At 38.3% G+C, this 24142-nt stretch overlaps 1 protein-coding gene across 6 annotated transcripts in view; it reads right to left on the bottom strand.

The window, feature by feature from the left end:
* LOC126457665 (transmembrane channel-like protein 5) overlaps positions 1-24142 on the bottom strand; it is a 294095-nt gene that overhangs the window by 32871 nt on the left and 237082 nt on the right. For all 6 annotated transcript variants that reach the window (XM_050094160.1, XM_050094162.1, XM_050094163.1 and 3 more), the window contains 2 exons: positions 23955-24114; positions 4500-4630 (listed from right to left, as the gene is read on the bottom strand). In XM_050094160.1, the coding sequence (XP_049950117.1) occupies positions 4500-4630; positions 23955-24114 (291 nt within the window). The remainder of the gene's footprint in view (positions 1-4499; positions 4631-23954; positions 24115-24142) is intronic.

The raw sequence follows: 24142 nt of genomic DNA, 5'->3' as shown, positions 1-24142 counted from the left end.
TGGTGGGTGGGGGGAATGAACGCAACAAAAACAATCTTACGGAGGAACATTACAGACCCTGATGATACTGTAGATGGCTACTCTGAGGGCTTTCAAATGTGCTTAAATGGTGCTTAAATTAAAAAGTTATAGCAACAGATATATATCACATTTTACAAATAGGATGGTCCAAAGATACCTGCGGGCTTACCTATGGGCACCTTTCAGCTGGGAATGGCCTACAGGCCACAGTTTGCTCACTTCTGTTCTACAGTGCGACCCGAGATGAGTGTCTGCTACACTATATGGGCTACAAAAATATCCATGGTAGATATCTTCCATCCTTAATCCACTTACTTGGCACAAACGACTCCAGAGCCCAATTTACACTCAGTTTAAACTTTACCCATAATTCCTCTACAGTGATCATACTGGAACTAAATAATGTCAATTCATTATCTAACTGGAATGCTACTAAATGCTTACCTGCTCTCTGTAGCAGAAATACTCTCCTAGCCTTCTTGATTGATTCATTAACTTTAGTAACCATAGTCGCTATGATGACATCATGAGCACTAATCCCTGTCTCTATAATGACAGTCCTGTTTGTAGTTGAAAGGTCTAAAATATTTCCACTGAATTTGAGCTTGTCTAACTAGCTGCTCAAGACAGTTTTTGGGAAACATGTTCAAAAGTACTTTGCAAGATTGTCTATCTGCATCCTGTGCAATGATCTGTAGATGTCCCAGTTCATATTCAGTAGGTTAAATTCAACTCTGATTAATACTGCATGATCAGGGAAATTCTCCCCCTTGACCATACACTTTCTCTGAGTGACTCTAAAACTGTCAAAGTGGATTCGAGTGCCAATAAACAGTCCAACAATTAACTTGACTTCACCCTTGACCTGTTATTCGCAGCCAAATAACTTCATAGTTGCACTCAAATTCAACCTCAATAGAGAGAATATTTTTGTCAATAGTATTGAACACTTCCCCTCCTATGGCATCTAATTTGTCTCTTGAACGGACTCCAGAACTGAAAGAGTGATGCATTGTTGTCTGTAAAGAACTATTGCATTTCTTTGAAGCAGAAGATGATGGCTCCTCCACAAGAATCATTACAGTAGATGACACCTGAGTACACTACCACCAAAATGAAACAAAGAGAGCAAGCAAGGAACGCTTCATAACCAAAACCCCAGAAGTTCTGGATGCAGCCATCTACAGGGAAGGTTTCTCTGACACACTTTGGGATGAACGAGCCATTGTCTTGGAACACCACATAACTAGAGGAAACACCACCACTAGTGTGTCAGGTTCCAAAACGTTAAAAAAAGAAATCAGCTTTGGCCTGCAATAAGACCAAAGTACAGTGGACTTTTGACTAAAGGTGTCATTTTGCAGCATGATAATGCTCGGCTTCATACTGCTCATGTAACATTTACAATCACCGACAAGCTGCATTTTGATACTCTGCCACATCTGCCTACTAACCAGACCTCACATCAAGTGATAACCACATGTTTGCACCACTCAAAGAGGCAACTGAAGGAAAGAAACTTCCTTATGATGAAGAGGTGCAGTAGGCAGCACACAAGTGGCTGTGCAGATAACCAAAATATTGCTCACACACCTGTTTGTGAGGCACAGTTACTATCCAACAACATACACGGAATGAAATTTGCAAAGACCTTATGTTCCAGTATCAATATTTCCCTGTTCATTATCCTTGTCAGCTGCATGGTGAAACTGCATTGCAGCATCACACATTCACCCTACAATTTTGCATTTTTCCATTGATACCTGTGTGAATATCAATCTGTAACCAATTTGCATCACTCCTTTGTGATGTGTCTTTTTTTGTCTTAGAGTGTATGTGCACCGGTCACCATGAAATATAAGAACTCTAATGTTCAATAAATTTTGAGTGAAATCTGTAAACTAAATTAATGAATTATGTTGTGGAATGCTATTGTAATCAAAATCAACAATTGTTGAATGTGATGAATTTCATTAGGGACTGACTTAATTGAACTGCTACCGGATGGTGACTGTTAGGTACTGCAGGATCTGATCTAGATATTTGAGCTAATAATCTTGTTTCTAAATTTGTTCATAGCACATAAACTGGTCATCTTACTGACTGAACTTTGGAAGGAATATGTGTATTCATGTCATCTACGAGGGTTGCCCAGAGAGAAATGCACTGCATTTTTTTCGCAGCTGAAAACAATGCTACAAATGTGAAATGTTATGCATGTATTATTTGATGTCTCCTGAGTGAGCGCACAAAGTTTCCGTCCCTTAGGACAGATAGCGTAGCTGCAGGACAGTTTCAAAGTGGCGTCTGTACGTGATGTACATTACAAGCAACGCACCGTCATTGAATTTCTCGCTGCAGAGAAAGAAACTGTATGGAATGTTCACAAATACTTGTGCGAAGTCTATGGAGCATCTGCTGTTGACAAAAGTACAGTTAGTCACTGGACACAGAGTGTGAGGTCATCAGAAGGCAGCTTGGTGGAGCTCCACGATTTGCAGCAGTCGGGGAGACAATCCATGGCTGTCACATCTGACATGTTGCATGCAGCAAGCTGATGATGTCATTTGCGAGGACAGACACATTACGACTCTGCCAATCAGCAAAGGATGCGGGGATGTAATTATCTGCACTCCAGGATATTCCAAAGAGTGTGCAAGATGGGTTCTGGGGTGACTAACAGTGCATCACAAATCACACAGAAAAAACACTTGTCTTGATTTGTTGCAATATTTTGAAGTTAAGGGGGAGACCTTCTTGTCCCGGATTGTGACAGGTGATGAAACCTTGGTTCACCATTTTGAGCCCAAAACAAAATGATAGTTGGAATGGCGCCATTCCCACTCTCCACAGAAGAAAAAATTCAAAGCAACTGCTTCCACCAGTAAGATGATGGTCACCATGTTCTGGGACTGTGAAGGGGTGATGCCAAGAGGCGGTACCATTAACTCAAAAGCATATGTCAACACATCAACAAAACTCAAGATATGCTTCCAACAACTTTGGCACCACAACAACCCAGAACATGTTTTGCTGCAACACGATAATCTTCAGTCCCACACAAGTCTGAGGACTGCTGAACAAATTGCAAAACAGGGTTGGATAGTGTTACCCTGCAGCTCTGACCTAGGTCCCTTGGACTTCCACTTGTTTGAGCCACTGCAGGATTCCATTCATGGAACACATATTGAGGACAATGAAGAGGTGATTCACGCAGTGAAGTTCTGGCTTTGCCATCAGGACAAGGATTGGTACCAACAGGGCGTACATGCCCTGTTTTCGCACTGGAGGAAGGCCATAGAATGGGATGGAGACGACATGGAAAAACAGAGTGTGTAGACAGAACACCATTCTTTCGTGTGTGTAATTCTCATTATGTTCAATAAAAAACTGTTGAAGAAAATAAATGCATAGCATTATTTTCTGAGCAACCCTCGTAAAATACGGTGTTGTGTAAATCTTTGAGCAAACACCATCCCACAGTCATTTACACTTTCAGCTTCTAGATGATTAAGACTAGTGCTACAGATGATTAAGACTATTGCTACGGAGTATGAGACTACAAAATCGGTATAATTCCTATGTAGCAGAATTTAATTATTTACTTAATTATTTGCTTATTTTTGTATTCAACTAATTTTACTTTTTATTATTCCTTCCTAATACCACCTTACCCCGATCCCTCTTCTCACTACTCCATATTTCCTCCTCTTTACTTCAATACATTGATTGCATTCATCTCTCTACATTTTATTTTATCTTTGTCCTTTAATCGAACTGTACTACTTATTCTTTCCCTGCTATCATCTTTGAATTACAGGTGACACAACACTGACCAGTTTACTATTGTTGACATCCTGCTCTCTCTAATGTTACTGCTTCATCTGTGTTTCCCTTCGTTCTGAAAACAAGAGAAGTCCCTCTTACCATAGGATCTGAGCAAACTGCAAGATCCCTACCTTCCTCCCAACTCCTATTTTTGGCCTTTCCTAATCAATCCCTCTTTCCCCCATGGAGAATGACGCATATGTTCAAAAATGTTACTTAACGTGTTTCTACTGGTAGTGGTGGTGGTGGTGGTAATAGAGAAGAAGAAGAAGAAGAAGAAGAAGAAGAAGAAGAAGAAATAGTCATCCTGAAGGTTTGTACCAGCCAGCCTTTCTTTACCAACAATCTCAATTCTTTCCACCTAATCCTCTTTTCTTCCCTGATGATGGAAACCTTCATTCTGATAGCATTGCCACCAGCTTTTGTTATATTTATCAGGCTACCAGTACCTAGTACAGAAATTATTTCTATTATTAATTTTGTTGTATTTTCATTTTGAAGATTCTGTTCTTTATTGCTATTAAAATTATTCACCTACATCAAACTATTAAATGTGTTCCTATTTCCAATATTTTGCTTTCCGCATATTCACAATTAATGATATAAATGTGCACACACTAAGAATAATAAATAACAGATAACAGACTTACTATGAAATAAGGTAGACATATGCAATTACAGCAGCCAGCAACGAAAGGAATGTCAAAATAAGAAATACTGTCTGCGTCTGTGATGCTCTCCATGATCGACTTGCAGGCTGACAGTTATATAATGTTCCAATCTGTTGAAAATACATTATAAACAGTAAGTATAAATTACATACCATATTTATGGGAAATCATGCATTGGAAAAAATTACAAAATAATATTTTTATCTGCTTCAAATTTTATGTTGTGAAGTCATCATGAAAAGAAGCTGCTTTAACAATATAAAAACAATTTAAATAGCTTTGATAATTTGAGGACTATTTGAACCTGTCCAAATAAGGGAAAGACAAACAACCTGGCACATTAAAACCATATGCTGGACCGATACTCAAACTCGGGACCTTTGCCTTTTGTTGGCAAGTGCTCTACCAAATGAGCTGCCCAAGCACGACTCGCGACCTGTCCTCACATCTTCAATTCTGCCAGTACCTCATCTCCTACCTTCCAAACAAAGACTGATTGGTACATGATAACTTCTGACCAAAACCAATGACCGAGCAAGGTGGTGCAATGGTTAGCACATTGGACTCACACTTGGGAGGATGATGATTCAAATCCCGATCCAGCCATCCATGAAGTATCTATGTAACTTATGGCAAGTGCTGGAATAGCTCATTTGCAAACTGCACAGCATATTTCCTTCCCTATCCCTCTCTAATCCACGTTTGTGCTCCATCTCTCTCAACCTCATTGTCGACAGGACGTTAAGCTCTAATCTTCTTTTCTTCCTTTCAAAACTAATGGAAAATAATTTTCAACCTCGTCTCCCCAAGTTTGTATTACCATCCAACTGTGATCCTCCCAACCACCCCCATGCATTTCTCAATCTACATTTACAAGTAGACTCTGCAACCACCATGAAGTGCATGGCAGGTGCTTTGTCCCATGGCACCAGTTATTAGGATTCTTCCCATTCCATTCACACATGGAGGGCAGGAAGAATGTCTGATTGAATGCTTCTGTGCATGCAATAATTATTCTAATCTTATCCTCACAATCCTTACTTGAGTGATATGTATGGGCTTGTAGTGTAGTCCAAGAGTCATCATTTAAAGTTGGTTCTTGAAGCTTTGTTACTAGACTTTCTCAGGACAGTTTGCAACTGTCTTCAATTGTCTTCCTGTTCAGTTCCTTCAGTACCTCTATGACACTCTCCCATGGACCAAACAGACCTGTGGCCATTCATGCTGTCGTCCACTATATATGTTCAGTATCCCCTGTTAGTCTTATTTGGTATAGGTCCCACACACTTGAGCAATATTCTAGAATGGGTCATATGAGTGCTCTGTAAGTAGGCACCTTTGTAGACTGATTGCACTTCCCCTGTACTCTACAAATAAATTTAATTCTACCACCTGCTTTACCCACAACTGAGCCTATGTGATCATTCCATTTCACATCCCTATACAGTGTTACACTCAGGTATTTGTATGAGTCAGTCAATTCCATCAGTGACTCACTGATATTCTAGTCATAGGATACTACGTTTTTTCATTTTGTGAAGTGCAAAATTTCACATTTCTGAATATTTAAAGCAAGTTGGCAATCAATGTGCCCCTTTCAAATCTTACCAAGATCTGACTAAATATTTATCCAAGTTCTTTCAGATAGCATTTCATTACAGATTACTGAATCATCTGCAAAAAGCCAGAGGTTAGTATTAATATTCTTTGCAACATCATTAATATACAGCATGAACAGCAAATGTCCCACCACACTTCCCTGGGGCACACCCAAAGTTACTTCTACATCTGATGATGACTCTCCATCCAAGATAACATGCTGCGTCCTCCCTTTCAAAAAGTCCTCAACCCCGTCACAAATTTCACTTGATATCCCATTTGATCATACTTTTGACAATAAGTGTAGGTGTGGTACTGAGTCAAATGTTTTTCGGAAATAAAAACATGCTGCATTTACCTGACTGCCTTGATCCAAAGCTTTCAGTATGTCTTGTGAGGAAAATGTGAGCTGGGTTCCACATGATCAATGTTTTCGAAATCCACACTTGCTGGCATTGAGGATGTTATTCTGTTGATAGTACCTCATTGTGTTTGAGCTCAGAATATGTTCTAAGATTCTACAATGAATTGATGTCAAGGATATTGGATGACAGTTTTGTGGATCACTTCTACTACAATATTTGTGACCTGGGCTTTTTTTCCAAGAACTGGAAATGGTTTTTTGTTCGAGTGATCTTTGATTGATTATAGTTAAAAGACGGGCTAACTCAGCCACAAATTCAGAGCAGAAGCTGATAAGGATTGCACCAGGCCATGAAGATTTGTTCAGTTTTAATGATTTAAACTGTTTCTTAACACCATTGACACTAATACTTATTTCATTCATCTTTTCAGTGGTACAAGAGTTAAACTGGGGCAATTCTCCTGAGTGTTCATTTGTAAAGGAATTTTGAAAACAGAGTTAAGCATTTAAGGTTTTATTTTGCTACACTCCATTTCAGTTCCTCATTCACTAGGGACTGGACATCAACTTTGGTGCTACTGACAGTCTTTCCGTATGGCCAGAATTTCTTTGTGTTTTGTGAAATATCATTTGAAAATATTTTGCTATGGTAGTCATTGAAGGAATCATGCACTGCTCTCTTCATAGTCAAATGTGTTCCTGTGCTTTGTTTTACACATATTATGCAGTAATCTCTGTTGCTTTAGAAGTTTCTTTAAACAGGAGTTTGTGGCACAACTAGACAAGAAGAAGGGACCGGTTGGTAGGACATGTTCTGAGGCATCAAGGGATCACAAATTTAGCATTGGAGGGCAGTGTGGAGGGTAAAAATCGTAGAGGGAGACCAAGAGATGAATACATTGAGCAGATTCAGAAGGATGTAGGTTGCAGTAAGTACTGGGAGATGAAGAAGCTTGCACAGGATAGAGTAGCATGGAGAGCTGCATCAACCCAGTCTCAGGACTGAAGACAACAACAACAACAACAACAACAATTCCTCCCATTATCAACTGTTGTACTGAGTATATATGTATCCAGTGCAGGGTCAATTATTCTTTTAAACTGGCCTCTCCTCCCTTTCCTAGGTCAGTTCTCAATACCACAAGCCTCTCAATAGAGGTAAAAGCACCCATCTGCAACCTTATAACATACCATGACTTGATAATCCTTCCTCAACATAAAAAATTGTATTGATAAACCACAGTGATCAATCTGGCAGAAGGACTCTGCCAAATGTCTCACTCTTTCCCTTAGAAGACCTACCACAGTGATTCCATTCCTGGAGTCCAGTGTAAACTCAAATCCCTACTAAAATCCTTAATCTCATGCCAAGAACCTCTACCACAAATTTACCTCTTTCTTAACCCCACCTCCAACAGCACATTCAACTTCTATATTTTTCCTAATATCCACAAACCTAAATGCCATACAAGCCTTATAGCAGCTGATTACCACACTCCGCAAGAAAGAATCTCCTGCCTAATTTATTTACACCTCCAACTCATTGCCTGCAACCTAATTTTACATATCTACAATGTCTACTACTATTTTCATCACCTCTTTACCATCTCTGCTCCTTTAATGCCTTGCTCCCTGCAAATCACTGTTGATATCTCTCCCTAAACACTAACATCCTCCATGACCATGTCTTTGCCACCAGCTAGCACCACCTCGTCCAAAGTACTTCAGTGAGTTTACAACATAATATCTCACCCTCTATCTCTCATAATAAACAAATCATTTGAGTAAGGTTAATTCCCTAATCTTTTAAAATATATAGAAGTAATATCAAAGGTTCAAGAGATGACGTTAAATTATCACCACATTTCTACACCCCCAACCATATTAAAAATATTTGAAAAAAAAAATGCTGCTTCACATATTCAAAGCTTCATCACAAAGTGTGACATCATTTCAAATAACCAATATGGCTTCCAACAAGGTAAAAGCACAGCAGATACCATGAATGACTTTATTGAAAAATTACTTCATCATTAGTTAGGAAAAGAATTCTGTGATCTTACTAATAGATTCATCTCTGTAAACTGTGCCCTGCTGCTTTTTATATTCAACAGAAAAAAATGGAATAAGGAATATTGCTTTAAAATGTTTTGAATCACATCCCATAGAGTAGAAAAAAAAAGGGTAATAACACATCAAATGCACCAGATTACTTCTCAGTGTGGCAAACAGTGTCGCAAGGTGTTCCTCAAGGCTCAGTCATTGGGTTAATTTTATTCCTGTTCTATAGAACTGACTTGCCTTTCAATACAAATACTCATCTAACCTTGTTCGCCGATGATACATTTGCCCTAATTGAAAATGCTGACAATATATCACAGAGTGTCATGAATACATTAAGTAGCTTGGAAACATGGTGCAGTCTAAACAGATTAATGTTAAATATACCAAACACCCATCCCATAAGTTTTAAAACCAACCAGTCAAAAACTGAAAAAATCTGCATTTTTCATAATAATAAAAAATGGAAGAATTTAAATGTCAAATTCCTAGGAATAAACTTAGATAGAAATTTGAAGTGGAAAATATTGCAATTGAAATTTTAGACAGTGCCTCATAATGATAAGAGGAAAGTAGCATACTATAGCTATTTTGAAACTGTTATTAGATATGGAATAATTTTTTGGGGAAACTCAGGAAACTTTTCACAAATCGTAAAGCTGCAAAAAAAGAATCATTCGTAACACATGCACTGTAAAGCAAAGGGAATCATGTAAAACATTATTTAAAGACCTAAAAATATTAACTGTGCCATCTTTATACATCTTTGAGGTGATTCTTTTCCTATGCAGGAGAGCTGATCTATTCACAAAAAATCATTTTGAATACCTGCACATTACAAGACAAAGAAAACTTTACACTCATCTCACATTGCTTAAAATTGTGTGCTCACACTCCTCAATATATAGGTTGTGACATAAGGAATATGAAGCTAAATATTTTATAAAGCAAGTTACACAATTTTCTAATTGAAAGGTGCTACTGCTCAGTGGGAAATTTCATAAAGGACAAAGTGATACTTTGAGGTGGACCCTTAAAATGAAGTAAAAATTCATGCTGGTTATGATGGATGCAAATTCTGAAGTAGCATTAGAAAAAAACCATGTCCTGTATAAATTCTTCAATAAGTAATACTGCAAGTTTGACATATTTTAAATAAGTAAATTCTTCAACAAGGAATACTGTTAAGTTTCACAAAATTTTTAAGTTAGTAAATTGTAGTCTTGACATGTCTTCTGTGCATGAGACTTATGTTCTGAAATTCTGTACATTATGATATGAATAAAACACATTTCATATGCCTTGCTGACTACAAAACCCCCATCTACCTCCTAACACATGCGTCCGACTGTATTCTTACCTATAACTATTTATGCTTCAAGTGGAAGACCTGCATAAAAATTCTGCAGCACTGCCATGGTCACCCACATGTTGCCCTTATGCACTGATCTGTTTATGGGCCCCCTAGAGGAACCCTTATTTGTAAGACCTGACATTGTCAGGTGAAGGAGATACAGCAATCTGTATTATTTGTTAAGAATTTTAATAGCCTTGATTTTAATAAAAAATAAAATTAGTTTCCTTGATTACCAGTTCTGATTAATTAACAATAATCTTCAGAACTTTGAAAATAAACAGAAAATTGTCTTTCAGTTAATGTGAGCACACACTCTTTAAAACAATTAAAAATCAGTAAAACATAAAAATAATAAAAGGAGTAAAAAAAACTGCCATACTTAATCAAGATTCTGTATCTAAGTACACTGCTGGCATAATGTCTCACCTATAGCAATAAATAGGAAATTGCCTCTCACTTAAAATGAAAACTTAACAGTCTGTAAGATTGTTAGGTTGATTAATTTGGGGGAAGCGACCGAACAGTGAGGTCATCGGTTCCGTCGGATTAGGGAAGGATGAGGAAGGAAGTCGGTCATGCACTAAAGAAACCATCCCAGTGGTGGTGGTGATGGTTAGTGTTTAACGTCCCGTCGACAACGAGGTCATTAGAGACGGAGTGCAAGCTCGGGTTAGGGAAGGACTGGGAAGGAAATTGGCTGTGCCCTTTCAAAGGAACCATCCCGGCAGTTGCCTGAAATGATTTAGGGAAATCACGGAAAACCTAAATCAGGATGGCTGGAGACAGGATTGAACAGTCGTCCTCCCGAATGCGAGTTCAGTGTGCTAACCACTGCGCCACCTTGCTCGGTGAACCATCCCAGCATTTGCCTGAAGTGGTTTAGGGAAATCACATAAAACCTAAATCAGGATGGTCCGATGCAATCTTGAACTGACGTCCTCCCAAATTCAACTCCAGTGTGCTACCCACTGCGCCACCTCACTCTGTAATCTGTAAGGTCATATATTATTTATGAAGGTATCGCCTACTAAGGAATCTGTATGTAAGATGCTTGGCTGTTAGCTTTTAAACCCATCAGAAGACTAACCTGTATGCAAGCTTGTGGTTTGCCAGTACAAATGACTGATAGGCAGCACAAAAGTACATATAAAAACAATTTTAAGACACAAATATAATAATTATTAATATATGATAACATTTCTAAAAAAAATTGAGACAAGTATGAAATCATATATGAAAATTCTAATCACAATATAAAATTCATAACAGAAGCATCAAGGATACATTAGAACATATATTAATTAATAAATGCTAGCATTAAAAGAAAGGTTAAAAAGAAATTGTAATTTCTAAATTATAAATTAAATGAAAACTCATAACAAGAGTGCTTCAATCCAATATTAAAATTGTTGTTAAAGACCAATGGTCGGCCACTATGATTGAGATGCCATATCCCAGTAGGTGCGTGTAGTGGAGCCGATGTCATTGCATGAGCACAATGGGCTCTTGGAAGGTGGCAGTTCTATACTGGCAGTCCTCCATGTGGAACACATTCAAAATTCATTTCTTGGCACACATCAGTGCTTTTGAAACACCAAGCTTCCCCTGTTTAAAGTAGGTCATCAAAAATATTAAAATAGTTAATGTTGTCTGTGCCAAAATGTTGCCTTAATAGCCAGTGGTTCATGTGAGTGGAGATGAACAACAGAGGGGGCTAAGTCCAAGCACCATGGTGAGTGATTAAACACTTCCCAATGAAAACACAGCAGAAATGGCCTCATTGTCTCTGCATCATGCGGCCAAGAATTGTCATGAAGAAGGAAATGAATGACTGTTCCGTTAAGTGAGGTAGCACGAAATCAGATGAAACCTCTGAGCACTCACTCATATTTGGCAAGAGAGACTACTGTTCTATGCATCTTTACATGCTTACTGCACGTTCAGAACCGAAAAGAGTGACATAATGTGATCGACAGGCACACCTACAGACACTTCCCAACACATCTATGTGAAGCTTCACTGGATTCTCATTATAGGTTCCATTTCGTAACTTGTCTGACCTTGGTTTCCGAAGAGTCCTCAAGTAAATGTGCAGTTTGTTGATGCTACACTATTCGGATGCAAACATAAAGCAGGCAAACCAAAACTACACCATTTCATTCTTTGAGACCAGTTACAAAAAGTGCAGTAAGTTCCAGGAGAGAGAATGTCATCTCTGAGAAAGTGCTACTAGGAGCTAGCTGCCTGAAAAGAAATCTGAATTTCTTTTTCCTTTAGTGGCTGGCAAAATCACATGAACATGAAATGGGACATGCTGATGACAATGTTTAAAGAAAAAGATGCCAATCAGTCAGTTCATCATCAAACAGTGTAAATGTTTTGGATAAAATATGACAATGTGTCTGGATTAAAGGGATACTAGAAAGAGAAGTGCTACAATGCTACAGCCTCACATCTATAAATTGCAATCTGCATGGCTAATGATTGAAAAATTAAACTCTAGAGGGAATAGGAGTTTGCTTTTGAGTCAAATTCATCAAGATTATGAAGTACGATGGTCAGCAAGGGCTGCAGTCAATGAAGAAAGGAAATTTTCTACACATAATTAACACATTGATGGAAACACTAAAGAAGTATGATATTGAACTAAACCAAGGTCGGTCAGAAGTAAGAAGAACATTCAAGAGTGAAAAACTGTAGGAAATCTTTATAAAAAAAAACAAGGTTCTGGTAAAACTGTGACTGTTTCCAGTACTTCAGTGGTCTTCGGCAGTAAATTAGATCACATGGAGAAGAAGAACAATGTGCAGTACGAAGGGAACTTAGTGTCTAATGCGCGAAATGCCTGTAATTCACACAAGTAGGGTTCATAATTCCTCAGGTTTTCTATATCTGGAGAAAAATACTCTTCACTTGGCCTCACTGAAAAATGAGATGCTTTTAGGAATGGATGATAAGTGTAAACTATGGGAGCCAGTGTTGATGTATCTCCTTTAGCAAACAGCGAAAAAGGGGCACATTGTAACCAACAGTCCAAACAAGGTGTTTAGTTTTTGTGGCACACTGGCAGCATTGCTGCCAAGAATGGTTAATTACACCAGTCTTCCTGCTCCTAAGACAACTATTGATAGTTAGAAGACCTTCTTGGAAGGCAAATGAGCATGTGAATGACACCATGATTTGTCACTGCATGCATGGCTGCTGGTCACCTTCCCTGAATGAGAAGTGTGTGGAGGCTTTTGTAGTGGCCTGGACTGTGATCTCAGGAAAGTATACTAGAACCACAGACCTTGCCATTGGTGGGGTGGCTTATATGCCTCAGAAATTCAGACAGCAGTGCCATAGGCACAACCACAAATGTATGGTTTCTGAGAAGGGCCTGCGGCCTTTTCAGTAGTTATAGGGGCAACAATATGGGGGATAGACTGATCTAGCCTTGTAACATCCACCAAAAAGCCTTGCTGTGCTGGTACTCCGAATAGCTGAAAGTAAGGCGTAATTTTTCTGAGTGCATGCAGCTCTACTGTACAGTTAAATAATGATGGTGCCCTCTTGGTTAAAATATTTTGGAGGTAAAATAGTCCCCAATCAGATCGCCAGGTGGGGACTACTCAGGAGGACGTTGTCATCAGGAGGGAAAAAAAAACAACTGGCATTCTAGGGATCAGAAAATGGAATGTTAGATCCCTTAACCAGACAGGTAGGTTAGAAAATTTGTAAAGGGAAATGGATGAGTTGCAGTTAGATATAGTGGGAATTAATGAAATTCCGTGGCAGGAGGAGCAGGACCTCTTGTCAGTTGAATAAAGGTCTATAAATACAAAGTCAAATAGGGGTAATGCAGGAGTCAGTTTGGCTGGTTGATTTGGGTGAGGGGACCAAACAGAGATGTCATTGGTCCCATCAGATCAGGGAAGGGCAGGAAAGGAAGTTAGCCCTGCCCTTTCAAAGGAACCACACTGGCATTTGCCTGAAGTGATTTAGGGAAATCACGGTAAACCTAAATCAAGATGACCGTCCTCTACAGTACAGGTCCAGTGTGCTAACAATCATGCCACCTGGTCCAGTGTGCTAACAACCATGCCACCTCGCTCGGTCAGGAGTGGGTTTAATAATTAATAAGAAAATAGGAATGCAGATAAGCTGCTATGAACAGAATATTGAATGCATTATCACAGCCAAGGTAGATAAAAAGTCCACACCTACCACAGAAGTGCATGTCTATATGCCAAATAGCTCTGCAGATGGTAAACAGAATGAAGAAATGTATGATGTGATAAAAGAAATTATTCAGATAGTTAAAGGAGATGAAAATTTAATTGTGATGGAGGACTGGAATTCAATATTAGGAAAAGGAAGAGAAGGAAAAATAGAAGGTGAATATGAACTGGGGGAAAGGAATGAAAGAGGAAGCCACCTGATAGAATTTTACACAGAGCATAATTTAATCATCACTAATACTTGGTTTAAGAACCATGAAAGAAGGTTGTATATGTGGAAAAGACCTCGGGACAGTGGAAGGTTCCAGATTGATTATATAATAGTAAGACTGAGATTTCAGGATCAGATTTTAAGCTGCAAGAAATTTCCAGGGGCAGATGTGGACTCTGACAGCAATTTATTGTTTATGAACTGTAGATTAAAATAGAAGAAACTGGAAAAGTGTTGGAAGTTATGGAGATGAGACCTGGACAAACTGAAAGAACCAGAGGTTGTTGAGAGTTTCAGAGGGAGCATCAGACAAAAGTTGACTACAAAAGGGGAAATGAATACTTTAGAAGACAAATGGATAGCTTTAAAAAATTAAATAGTGAAGGCAGCAGAGGATCAAATAGGTAAAAAGACAAAGCCTGCAAGAAATCCCTGGATAACGCAAGAGATATTGAATTTAACTGATGAAAGAAGAAAATTTAAAAATGCAGCAAATAAATCAGGTGAAGAGGAATACAAATGGTTAAAAAATGAGACTGACAGGAAATGCAAAATGGCTAAGCAGGAATGGCTACAGGACAAATGTAAGGATTTACAAGAATACTTCACAATGGGAAAGACAGATATGGCCTACAGAAAAATTACAGAAGCCTTTTGGGAAGAGAGAAGCAGCAGTATGTATAACAAAGGTCCAGAAGGAAAACCAGTCCTAAGCAAAGAAAGGAAAGCTGAAAGGTGGAATGAGTATACAGAGCATCTATTCAAGGGAAATGAACTTGAAGGCAATATTATTAAAAGGGAAGTGGATGTAGATGAAGATGAGATGGGAGATATGATACTGCGAGAAGAATTTGACAAAGCTCTATAAGATCTAAGTCGAAACAAGGCCCCGGGAGTAGACAATGTTCTGTCAGAACTACTGATAGCCTTGGGAGAGCCAGCCATGACAAAACTCTTCCATCTGGTTTGCAAGATGTACGAGACAGGAGAAATACCCTCAGGATTCAAGAAGAATGTAGTAACTCCAATTCCAAAGAAAGCAGTTGCTAACAGGTGTGACAATTAGCGAACTATCAGTTTAGTAAGTCATAGGTGCAAAAAGCTAACATGAATTCTTTACAGAAGCATGGAAAAACTGGTAGAAGCTTACCTTGGAGAACATCAGTTTGAATTCCACAGAAATGTAGGAACACACGAGGCAATATTGACCCTATGACTTATCTTAGAAGATAGGCTAAGGAAAGACAAACCTATGTTTACAGCATTTGTAGACAGAGAAAGCTTTCGATAATGCTCTCTTTCAAATTCTGAAGGTATCAGTGGTGAAATACAGGGAGCTAAATGCTGTTTACCACTTATACAGAAACCAGATGGCAGTTATAAGAGTCAAGGGGCATGAAAGGGAAGCAGTGGTTGAGAAGGAAGGGAGAAAGGGTTGTAGCCTATACCCAGTGTTATTAAACATGTATGTTGAACAAGCAGTAAAGGAAACCAAAATAAATTTGGAGTGGGAATTAAAGTTCAGGGAGAAGAAATAAAAACTTTGAGGCTTGCCAATGACACTGTAATTCTGTCAGACACAGCAAGGGACTTGGAGGAGCAGTTGAATGGGATGGACATTGTCTTGAAAGGAGGATATAGGATGAACATCAACAAAAGTAAGACAAGAGTAACAGAATGTAGGCAAATTAAATCAGGTGATGCTAAGGGAGTTAGATTAGGAAACAAGACACTTAAAGGAGTAGAGGAGTTGCGCTATTTGCGCAGCAGAATAACTGAAGATGGCCAAAGGAGAGAGGGTATAAAATGTAGACTGGCAATGTCAAGAAAGACATTTCTGAATAAGAGAAAGTCGTTAAAATTGAATTTAGATTTAAGTTTTAGGAAGTCTTTCCTGAAGGTATTTGTCTGAAGTTTAGCCATGTATGGAAGTGAAACATGAAAAATAAACAGTATAGACAAAAAGAGAATATTAGCTTCCAAAATGTGGTGCTACAGAAGAATGTTGAAGATTAGAAGGGTCAATCATGTAACTAATGAGGTGGTACTGAATAGAATAGGTTAAAAAAGAAATTTGTAGCACAACTTGACCAAAAGAAGGGATCAGTTGATACGACACATTCTAGAGACATTAAGGGATCACCAGTTTAGTACTAGAGGGAAGTGTGGGTGATAAAAGCCATAGAGGGAGACCAAGAGATGAATACAGCAAGTGGATTTAGAAGGATGTAGGCTGCAGTAGTTATTGGAGATGAAGAGGCTCAGACAGGATAGACTAGCATGGAGAGCTGCATCAAACCAGTAGTCAGACTGAAGACCATAAAAACAGTAGCTCTGATTGAACGCGCATTACTCATTGAGTATTAGTTCACGAGAATTTTTCTGTTTACTATAAATTTCTAATTCTTACAGTAAAGTACATAGGATGTAGTGTGCAGCACTTCCATATTATAGTTAATATCTTACACCAAATGCCACTCTGCAGTGATGTGTACGCCGAAAGCTATCTTATTCTGGAATGTGTGGGCTCTGTAATATGTCTGGCTGACCAACAAAATATAGGCCACAGTCATTTCATTTAACTTTCTGTACTCCTGAACTAAGAAATATGTCTAATTGAGGAGCAATTTTATGTCGAAGATTTGATTTTAAAGTGTTTGTAGTTTGGTACTCTATCTTTATGTCAGTTTTCCAAACGCACTGCTCAACTTTCCATAACATTTGGCAGGTATGTGCCCTGGAAACATATTTTTTCGCCTTTTCTTTATCGTTCTTGGTCATTGTCTTGTTATCAGCAATTTGTGGGAGTTTCCCTTTTTTAATTTTATTATGAATATGAGATACATTGACTGTGTTGTATGCATTAGCTACTGCAGTCTGTTTTAAAATTTCTCTGTCTCTGTTGACTTCATTCTGCCGCAATGGTGACTACACATGCCTATTGGGAGGTGGCACCTCAGCCACAGTGGGTGGCCATTGGCCTGTAAAACACTGAGGACTGGGTAGCTTGTGTGGAGTTCAACTGGCTGATACTGAACTTTCTCTCTATTTTTCTGAATTTTATAAAGTGGTTTCTACTGCACAGAACATAAGTCAGTTTACTGCATGTGAAAGCAGGGTCTTTATTCTACGAAATGGTGTGAAGAAGCATAGATTTACATTGGCAACCCTGTTTTTCATACCAAAATGAAAACATGTTGCATTCACAACAAGGGAAAAAAGTTTTTTGTTTACCAAATGCAGATAGAATTCCACGTTATTGCTACTAAAAATGAAGCAGTTTGAAAATGTACGTTTTTGTTGAAAATTACTTTGCTATAATTTCCTTAGTATGAAAAATTCTGAAGCATTTTGGTAAACAATATTCTATGTAACAGTTTTCACGAAAGCAACTGGTATGTTCTCTTGCCACTTTTTACGATCTTATCTTGATTTGTTCTACAAATATCTTACATTTCCTCTGAGGCCATTATAGTACTTCTGTAGCTAGAATTGATTTAAGATGTCTTCCACTGAGACTCTTTATAGGTGAACGGTTTTGAGCAGAAGGTGATCCAACAAGACCTCCATTGTTCACCAATGCTGTAGCCAATTTGGTAACAAATTCAACAAGATATCTGTTAGTAGGCCTTGACTTTTTATAGAAAACATAGGAATTTACAATCATAATCATGAAAATATTAAAAAAAAACTTTCTTCCACCACTTTATTAGCACCCTCTCAAAAGGATAGCAGCCCATTAGCTGGCCACTGCGATCCTCACCAACCTTGTTTTTATTGCAGTCCAGAATACAGGCAGGATTCATCTTCCCTATCATTCCTAATTTTGTTCAGACATTGACATTGGATGCAGTCATTTTGTGTTTTCTCATCAAAAGAAATACATTCCTAGCCACTTTCCACTTCACAAACAGCAAATGGCCTCATCTACAAAACAAAAGCTGCGAACTGTACCTCTGTATGTGATGTGTCTCTCTAACATTAATCTAGGAACAGATTACCTTCCAACGAACGTCACTTTAAATTAAATGACTAATTTTATAGAACAATTACTGATGAACTATCCAGAACTCAAACAACTGTTAGGTTCAGAACATGTGTTCCCCTAACTAAACAACATGTACCAACCACAGACATTTAAGTTTCAATAAAATATTTATTGCCCATTAAATTCGCACTACATGGTCAAAATCAGAGATCTAAACAGTTTCTCACAAAAATCCCAAGTCCTTCTGAACACAAACTGAAAAATAATCAGAGTTCCAACAGTAATTCTAAGTACCATTGAAGTCATGCCAAAATATTTCTATCACCGAAACAGGTGTGACCAAGTTAGCATCCATAAACTTTCAACCACCTCCAAAACAGTCTAACTTGGACAGACCTTGAGCAATATGGCTGCCATCCTTATAAAGGTTTGGTTCATGAACTTCATGATTACGGCACCCTAAGCTAGTAAAGGGCATGCATTGACATCACATAATGATCTAATGAGATCACCAATCTTTTACACAACTTATTATCCATTAATAATAATGGAAGAGTTGTGGAGGAAATGCATGAGCTCAAAAAGATTTGGAAGGAGTACTTTGAAGATCTGTTGAATGCCGCCAAGCGGGTAACTAACAGCGATGGAGAGCCTAAGGCAGCAGACGATTATAATAGTGGGGAAACTGATGATCTAACTTGGAATGAAGTGGAAGAAGCCATAAAGAGGATGAAAGGGGGCAAGGCACCAGGTTGGGACGAAGTAACAGTGGATATGATACGAGCAGCAGGAGAAGTAGGAACCCAGTGGCTATACAGAGTGCTGAGGGTGGTGTGGAAGGAGAACAGAATTCCTGAGGATTGGAAGAAAGGAATTATAGTCCCGATCTTCAAGAAAGGGGATAAAAGGAGATGTGAGAACTACAGAGGAATCACCCTGCTATGCCACTGTGGAAAAATCTATGAAAAGATCCTGGAGAAGAGAATAAGAAGCAGTATTGAAAGTAGACTGCAAGAGGAGCAGTATGGTTTCAGACCGGGAAGATCAACAACGGACCTCATATTTGCGGTAAGGCAACTGCAGGAAAGGCACTATGAGTACGGGAAGGACTTAATCATGGCCTTTTTAGATATTGAGAAGGCGTATGACAGTATCTATAGGGACAAGCTCTGGCATGTGCTGAACGCAAAAGGGATAGATGAAGAGATAACACGAAAAGTCAGAAAAATGTGTGAGGGAAGTGAGAGTTGTGCGAAAGTGGGGAGGGAACGTACTGCATGGTACAAGCTGGAAAATGGGCTGCGACAGGGAAGTGCACTTTCGCCTTTATTGTTTATTATTGTTATGGATGAAATCCTACAGCAAGTATCAGATGCAATTGGAGATCATAAAATGAAAGCAGTGCTTTTTGCCGATGACCTGATGTTATGGGGAAATTGCGAGAAGGAGGTGCAAGAGCAGTTAGATGTATGGGAGGCAACGGCAGCACAATATGGAATGCATTTCTCTGCAAAGAAAAGTGAAATAATTGTCACAACAAGGAAGAAGAATAGACCAAATGTGGATATAACTTGTGGAGGGGAAAAACTACAAGTGGTAGAGAACTTCAAGTACCTGGGAAGCATGATTGAAAGTAAGGGGGGAAACGCGATGGAAATAAATGAAAGGTGCAGAAAAGCAGGGCAGTTCTACAAATGCATTAGGGGGCTTATTTGGAGCAAGGAGGTGCCACAGAAATCCAAGGGAATTATATACCGAGCCTACTTTGTCCCCATATTGGCATACGGAAGTGAGACATGGGTAATGCACAAAAGCGACAAAAGTAGAATACAGGCTAGTGAAATGAAGTTCCAGAGGAGCAGGTTGAGTGAAACAAGACGAGACAGATTGCGAAATGTGTATGTGAGGGAAAGACAAAAGGAGGAACCAGTACAGGACAGGATAGAAAAATCAAGACTGCAGTGGTATGGACACATGAAGAGAATGGATGAGGGAAGAATTCCAAAGAGGATGTTTGATCTGCAACTGGAGGGGAAGAGGCCCAGAGGAAGACCAAAAGATAGATGGGTGAAGGGAGTGAAGGAATGTGTGATGAGAAGAGGAGAGAACTGGACGAAGGTGGAAGAGGGGGAATGGTGGAAAGACAACACGATGGAGAGGCTTGTGTTCCCGACAGACCCAGCCAGTGGCTGGAAACTGTCGAAGATGATGATGATGATTATCCATTAATTTAAACAGAAATATGAATGTGCCATAGGCTGAATGTTGAAATTCTACCCAAGATTCATATCCTACAATAAACTGTAGAAGCCATAGTTTGCTCGCAAATTAACTTTAAGCATTTACAACTTTGAATTTACAATGCTGAAAGTAGTTTATGTAACCCATGTACCTTTAACAATTATCATACAAACATCAACAGTACTTTATTTTAGTTGTAAATTGGCTCATCTTTCCATTCCATAGCCAGATTTTACGCATTTCTATTCAGTTTCAACTTATGGGCAGAACTATTCAAATTTAACTATAAAAAATAAAAATTATAAACCTTAAAATCCAAATAGTTGGATGGTGTACATTAATGTCTGCCAACATGGAGAATTGCCCTGCTAAATGTGTGTCTTGTTTTCAATCAAAAGAGATGTTTATTAAATTAAATGTCCAATCGAATGTCGTCAACAGAATAAATAATAAAGTTATAAAATATGAAGGTAACTCCATCGATATGTGGTACAATATGTGAGCTCAATTTCTTGTTGCGATAAATAGTTTTGAAGTTATAAATTATTTACTGAATAATATTGAATCTAATCTACTTGGCACTGTATCTCTCCACAGACTCAATTCCCTGGACATATCTGTATATCATTGGAATTGTATAGACACTCTCTTTCCAGTGACATCTTGTGCTCATGTGAACAGCAAGGTTTGTGCTGCATGTGCACAAATGTGAGCAATACTTTAATACTTCACAACCGTCAAAAGCTTGCTCATGTCACTACCAGGTCCAGTGTGCTTTGTCAAAGAGCATGTGGACAGACTTCTTGGTGACCATGCGGTCAGCGGCTATCACAGCTTTTGACAGAGCAGAAGATGCCCTCAGCCAGTGGTCACAGGCAACATGCTTGCCTGCCGCTTTCTTCTTCACTCATGTCATGCATGCACATAATTCAAATGCTACACCCAAACAAACTGAATTGAAATCCACAGGTCTACCTTGTCCTGTAAAAAAGTTCATCTTTTTTTCAGCTTGTGGGAATTAGAACTGTTTCACAGTACGGTACTGGAAGGCCATCTTGAAAATAAGCACAGTATGTGTAGCAGACAATAACTGATGCCCTCTACACTGCGTGTTACCCTGTGAGGCACAGCGTGTGGCAGCAAGGAGAACGTGAATGCTCCAAAGCAAGTAACAGACAGTTTTCCTTGTATTCCTTTCCTGCCCCACCAATATGAGCGACAGGTGCTATCATATGCGTTTTTTTTTTTTTTGACATAAGACAAATGTAGTAATACATTTATGAAGCTGAGAAACAACAGGTGTAGGTCCTACATTGCTCCTCCTTTGGAGTATGACCCACGCAATATTAGAGCTATGTCATCATCTCCGAAGTGTTGACAACAATTTAATATTAGATTAAAACATTCTTCTGATCAGTATTAATATAATTTGAAATACAGATATTACATTTCTTGGTTTTAATCTTTGTTTTAATAGCTACCATCTGATAATTAATATTTTTCTTATGTACTATTGACACAGCTATTGTGGATTTTATATTTATATTGTGATTGCCATTTTCATGTACATCTTTGTGCTTTTTTTTTTTTTAATAAATTATATCTTGATGCTAATAATTACTTCTATTGGTTTCCTAAAATTGTCACTCTGCATACTTGTGTGCCACCTGTCAGGCATTACTGGCAAACCATAGTGGATTTGAGCAGCTTGCACATAAGTCATGCTTTTTTGACCAACTTTTTACTATAGGTTTGTAACACTTAGTACTTACGTGCAGATTCCTTAGCAAGTATGGTAAATTTTTAACTATCTTAATGTTTTAACACTTTTGTCTTAGAGATTGTTAAGTTTTTACATTGACTGAAAACCAATTTTCTGTTCATTTTCATAGATCTGAAGACGATTATTAATCAACTGAAACTAGTAATCAGCAAACTGTAATTTTATTTTTTACTGTGATCAAGACTTAAAATATTTAACGAAACTTTGTTAGTCGACCCAGAATGCAAGACACTTTCTCTGGTTCAGGTTCATTGATGATATCTTTGTGAACTGGACCGAGTGTCAAGACACACTATCTTCTACCAGTCACAGCTTTAAAACCTTTTCTCTGTCCATTTCATACTGTCCTGCTCAGTTCAGCATTCTGCCTTCCTGGATGCTGACCAACAAATTTCCAGCGGCTCTGTAAAAACTTTCACCCATATAAAGCACACCAACAGTATCTCTATTTCAATAGCTGTCATCTGTTCCATGTTAAAAATTCTCTAATGTATCATCCAGCCATCCAAGGACAATCTGCTGTAATGATCAATCCCTTTCCTAGTAGGCAGAAAGTTTTATTAACGCATTCACAGCCAGCACAATCTCCAAACCTGGACCCCAAACAAATCTCATAAGTCATATTCACGTATGCTCCTAATTCTCCAACAAATACATGCACTAATCAGCTAGTAAGGAGCCTACTCCAACTTCAAATCCAACCCCAGCCTCCCACCCATTCTCTCGCACACAGTTATCCAATACACCTTGGACTGAAACAGCATAACCTCACCTTTCATCACACTCAAAATGAGGAATATCCTTCCAAAATTCCTTCACTCCTCTCCCAAAGTAGTATTCCACAGTACACATAATCTACTATCACTAACCACACAAGCCAGGAAATGACAAGATTTGGGTATAACACAAAGGTTCAGCAAACCGAAACCCATAAGGGGATCTAACAGTAGCCAGATGGAATCCGCAAGTACACTAACAATGCAGTATCAATGGAACAGCCTTGAAAGTACTCGACAGTGTCAAAACTGAACCGCTAGTGACTGTCACTGGGTAGTGTACTTCAATGACATCAGTGTTGTTTTAAAGTATGGATGTATGTATGCTGACATGTAGCAAAGAAACATCGCAACAAATTCATAAGACAGCATTCTTGTCACAGCACAAGGGAGACTTACAGTAATAAAACCTAATTTTATTAACTGAAGTAACAAACATTTGCTGAACTGGTGTTTATACATAAATGCTAAGGTTTCCAGTTCCATCCCTAAGGTATGCCTATAGACACATTATGGGTTAACCTGTTAGCTGCTGTCCCTACTATGGGTGCTCACAATTGCTAATTTCCAGTATTTTTAGTAACATTTACCTGAACATGTATCTTAAAGTAATATGAGAACCAACAAAAAATATAGCTCAGCAATATGCATTAGAACAGTACATGTATCTTATTTGTCTGAAATATTTCAACAGTTTAATAAATTTCTCTTTGTAATCACAAACATTAAAACTGCAATCAAGAAAAATACAATTTATTAATAATTTCAGAACACAAAAATAAAATAGAGAATTAATATTATTTCAAGCAAAGTCAAAATGGAGAGGTGACTTACTTTCTTAATGTAGAATGTAATAAACATTTTTATTGTTACAACAAGAGGAAGAAGTGGGCTGTAGAAAAAGCCTACAAAAACTAAAGTCTCATTGTATATGAGATTCAAGGTGTTTCGTGTAATGTCAAACTCTGGTGGAGCAATTTTGATACACGAACTCCTGTAAAAGAATAACATTTCTTAAAACA

The sequence above is a fragment of the Schistocerca serialis genome, chromosome 2 (genome assembly GCF_023864345.2).
Source record: "Schistocerca serialis cubense isolate TAMUIC-IGC-003099 chromosome 2, iqSchSeri2.2, whole genome shotgun sequence".
Classification (NCBI taxonomy): domain Eukaryota; kingdom Metazoa; phylum Arthropoda; class Insecta; order Orthoptera; family Acrididae; genus Schistocerca; species Schistocerca serialis.
This window is presented reverse-complemented; position numbering and strand designations above follow the sequence as displayed.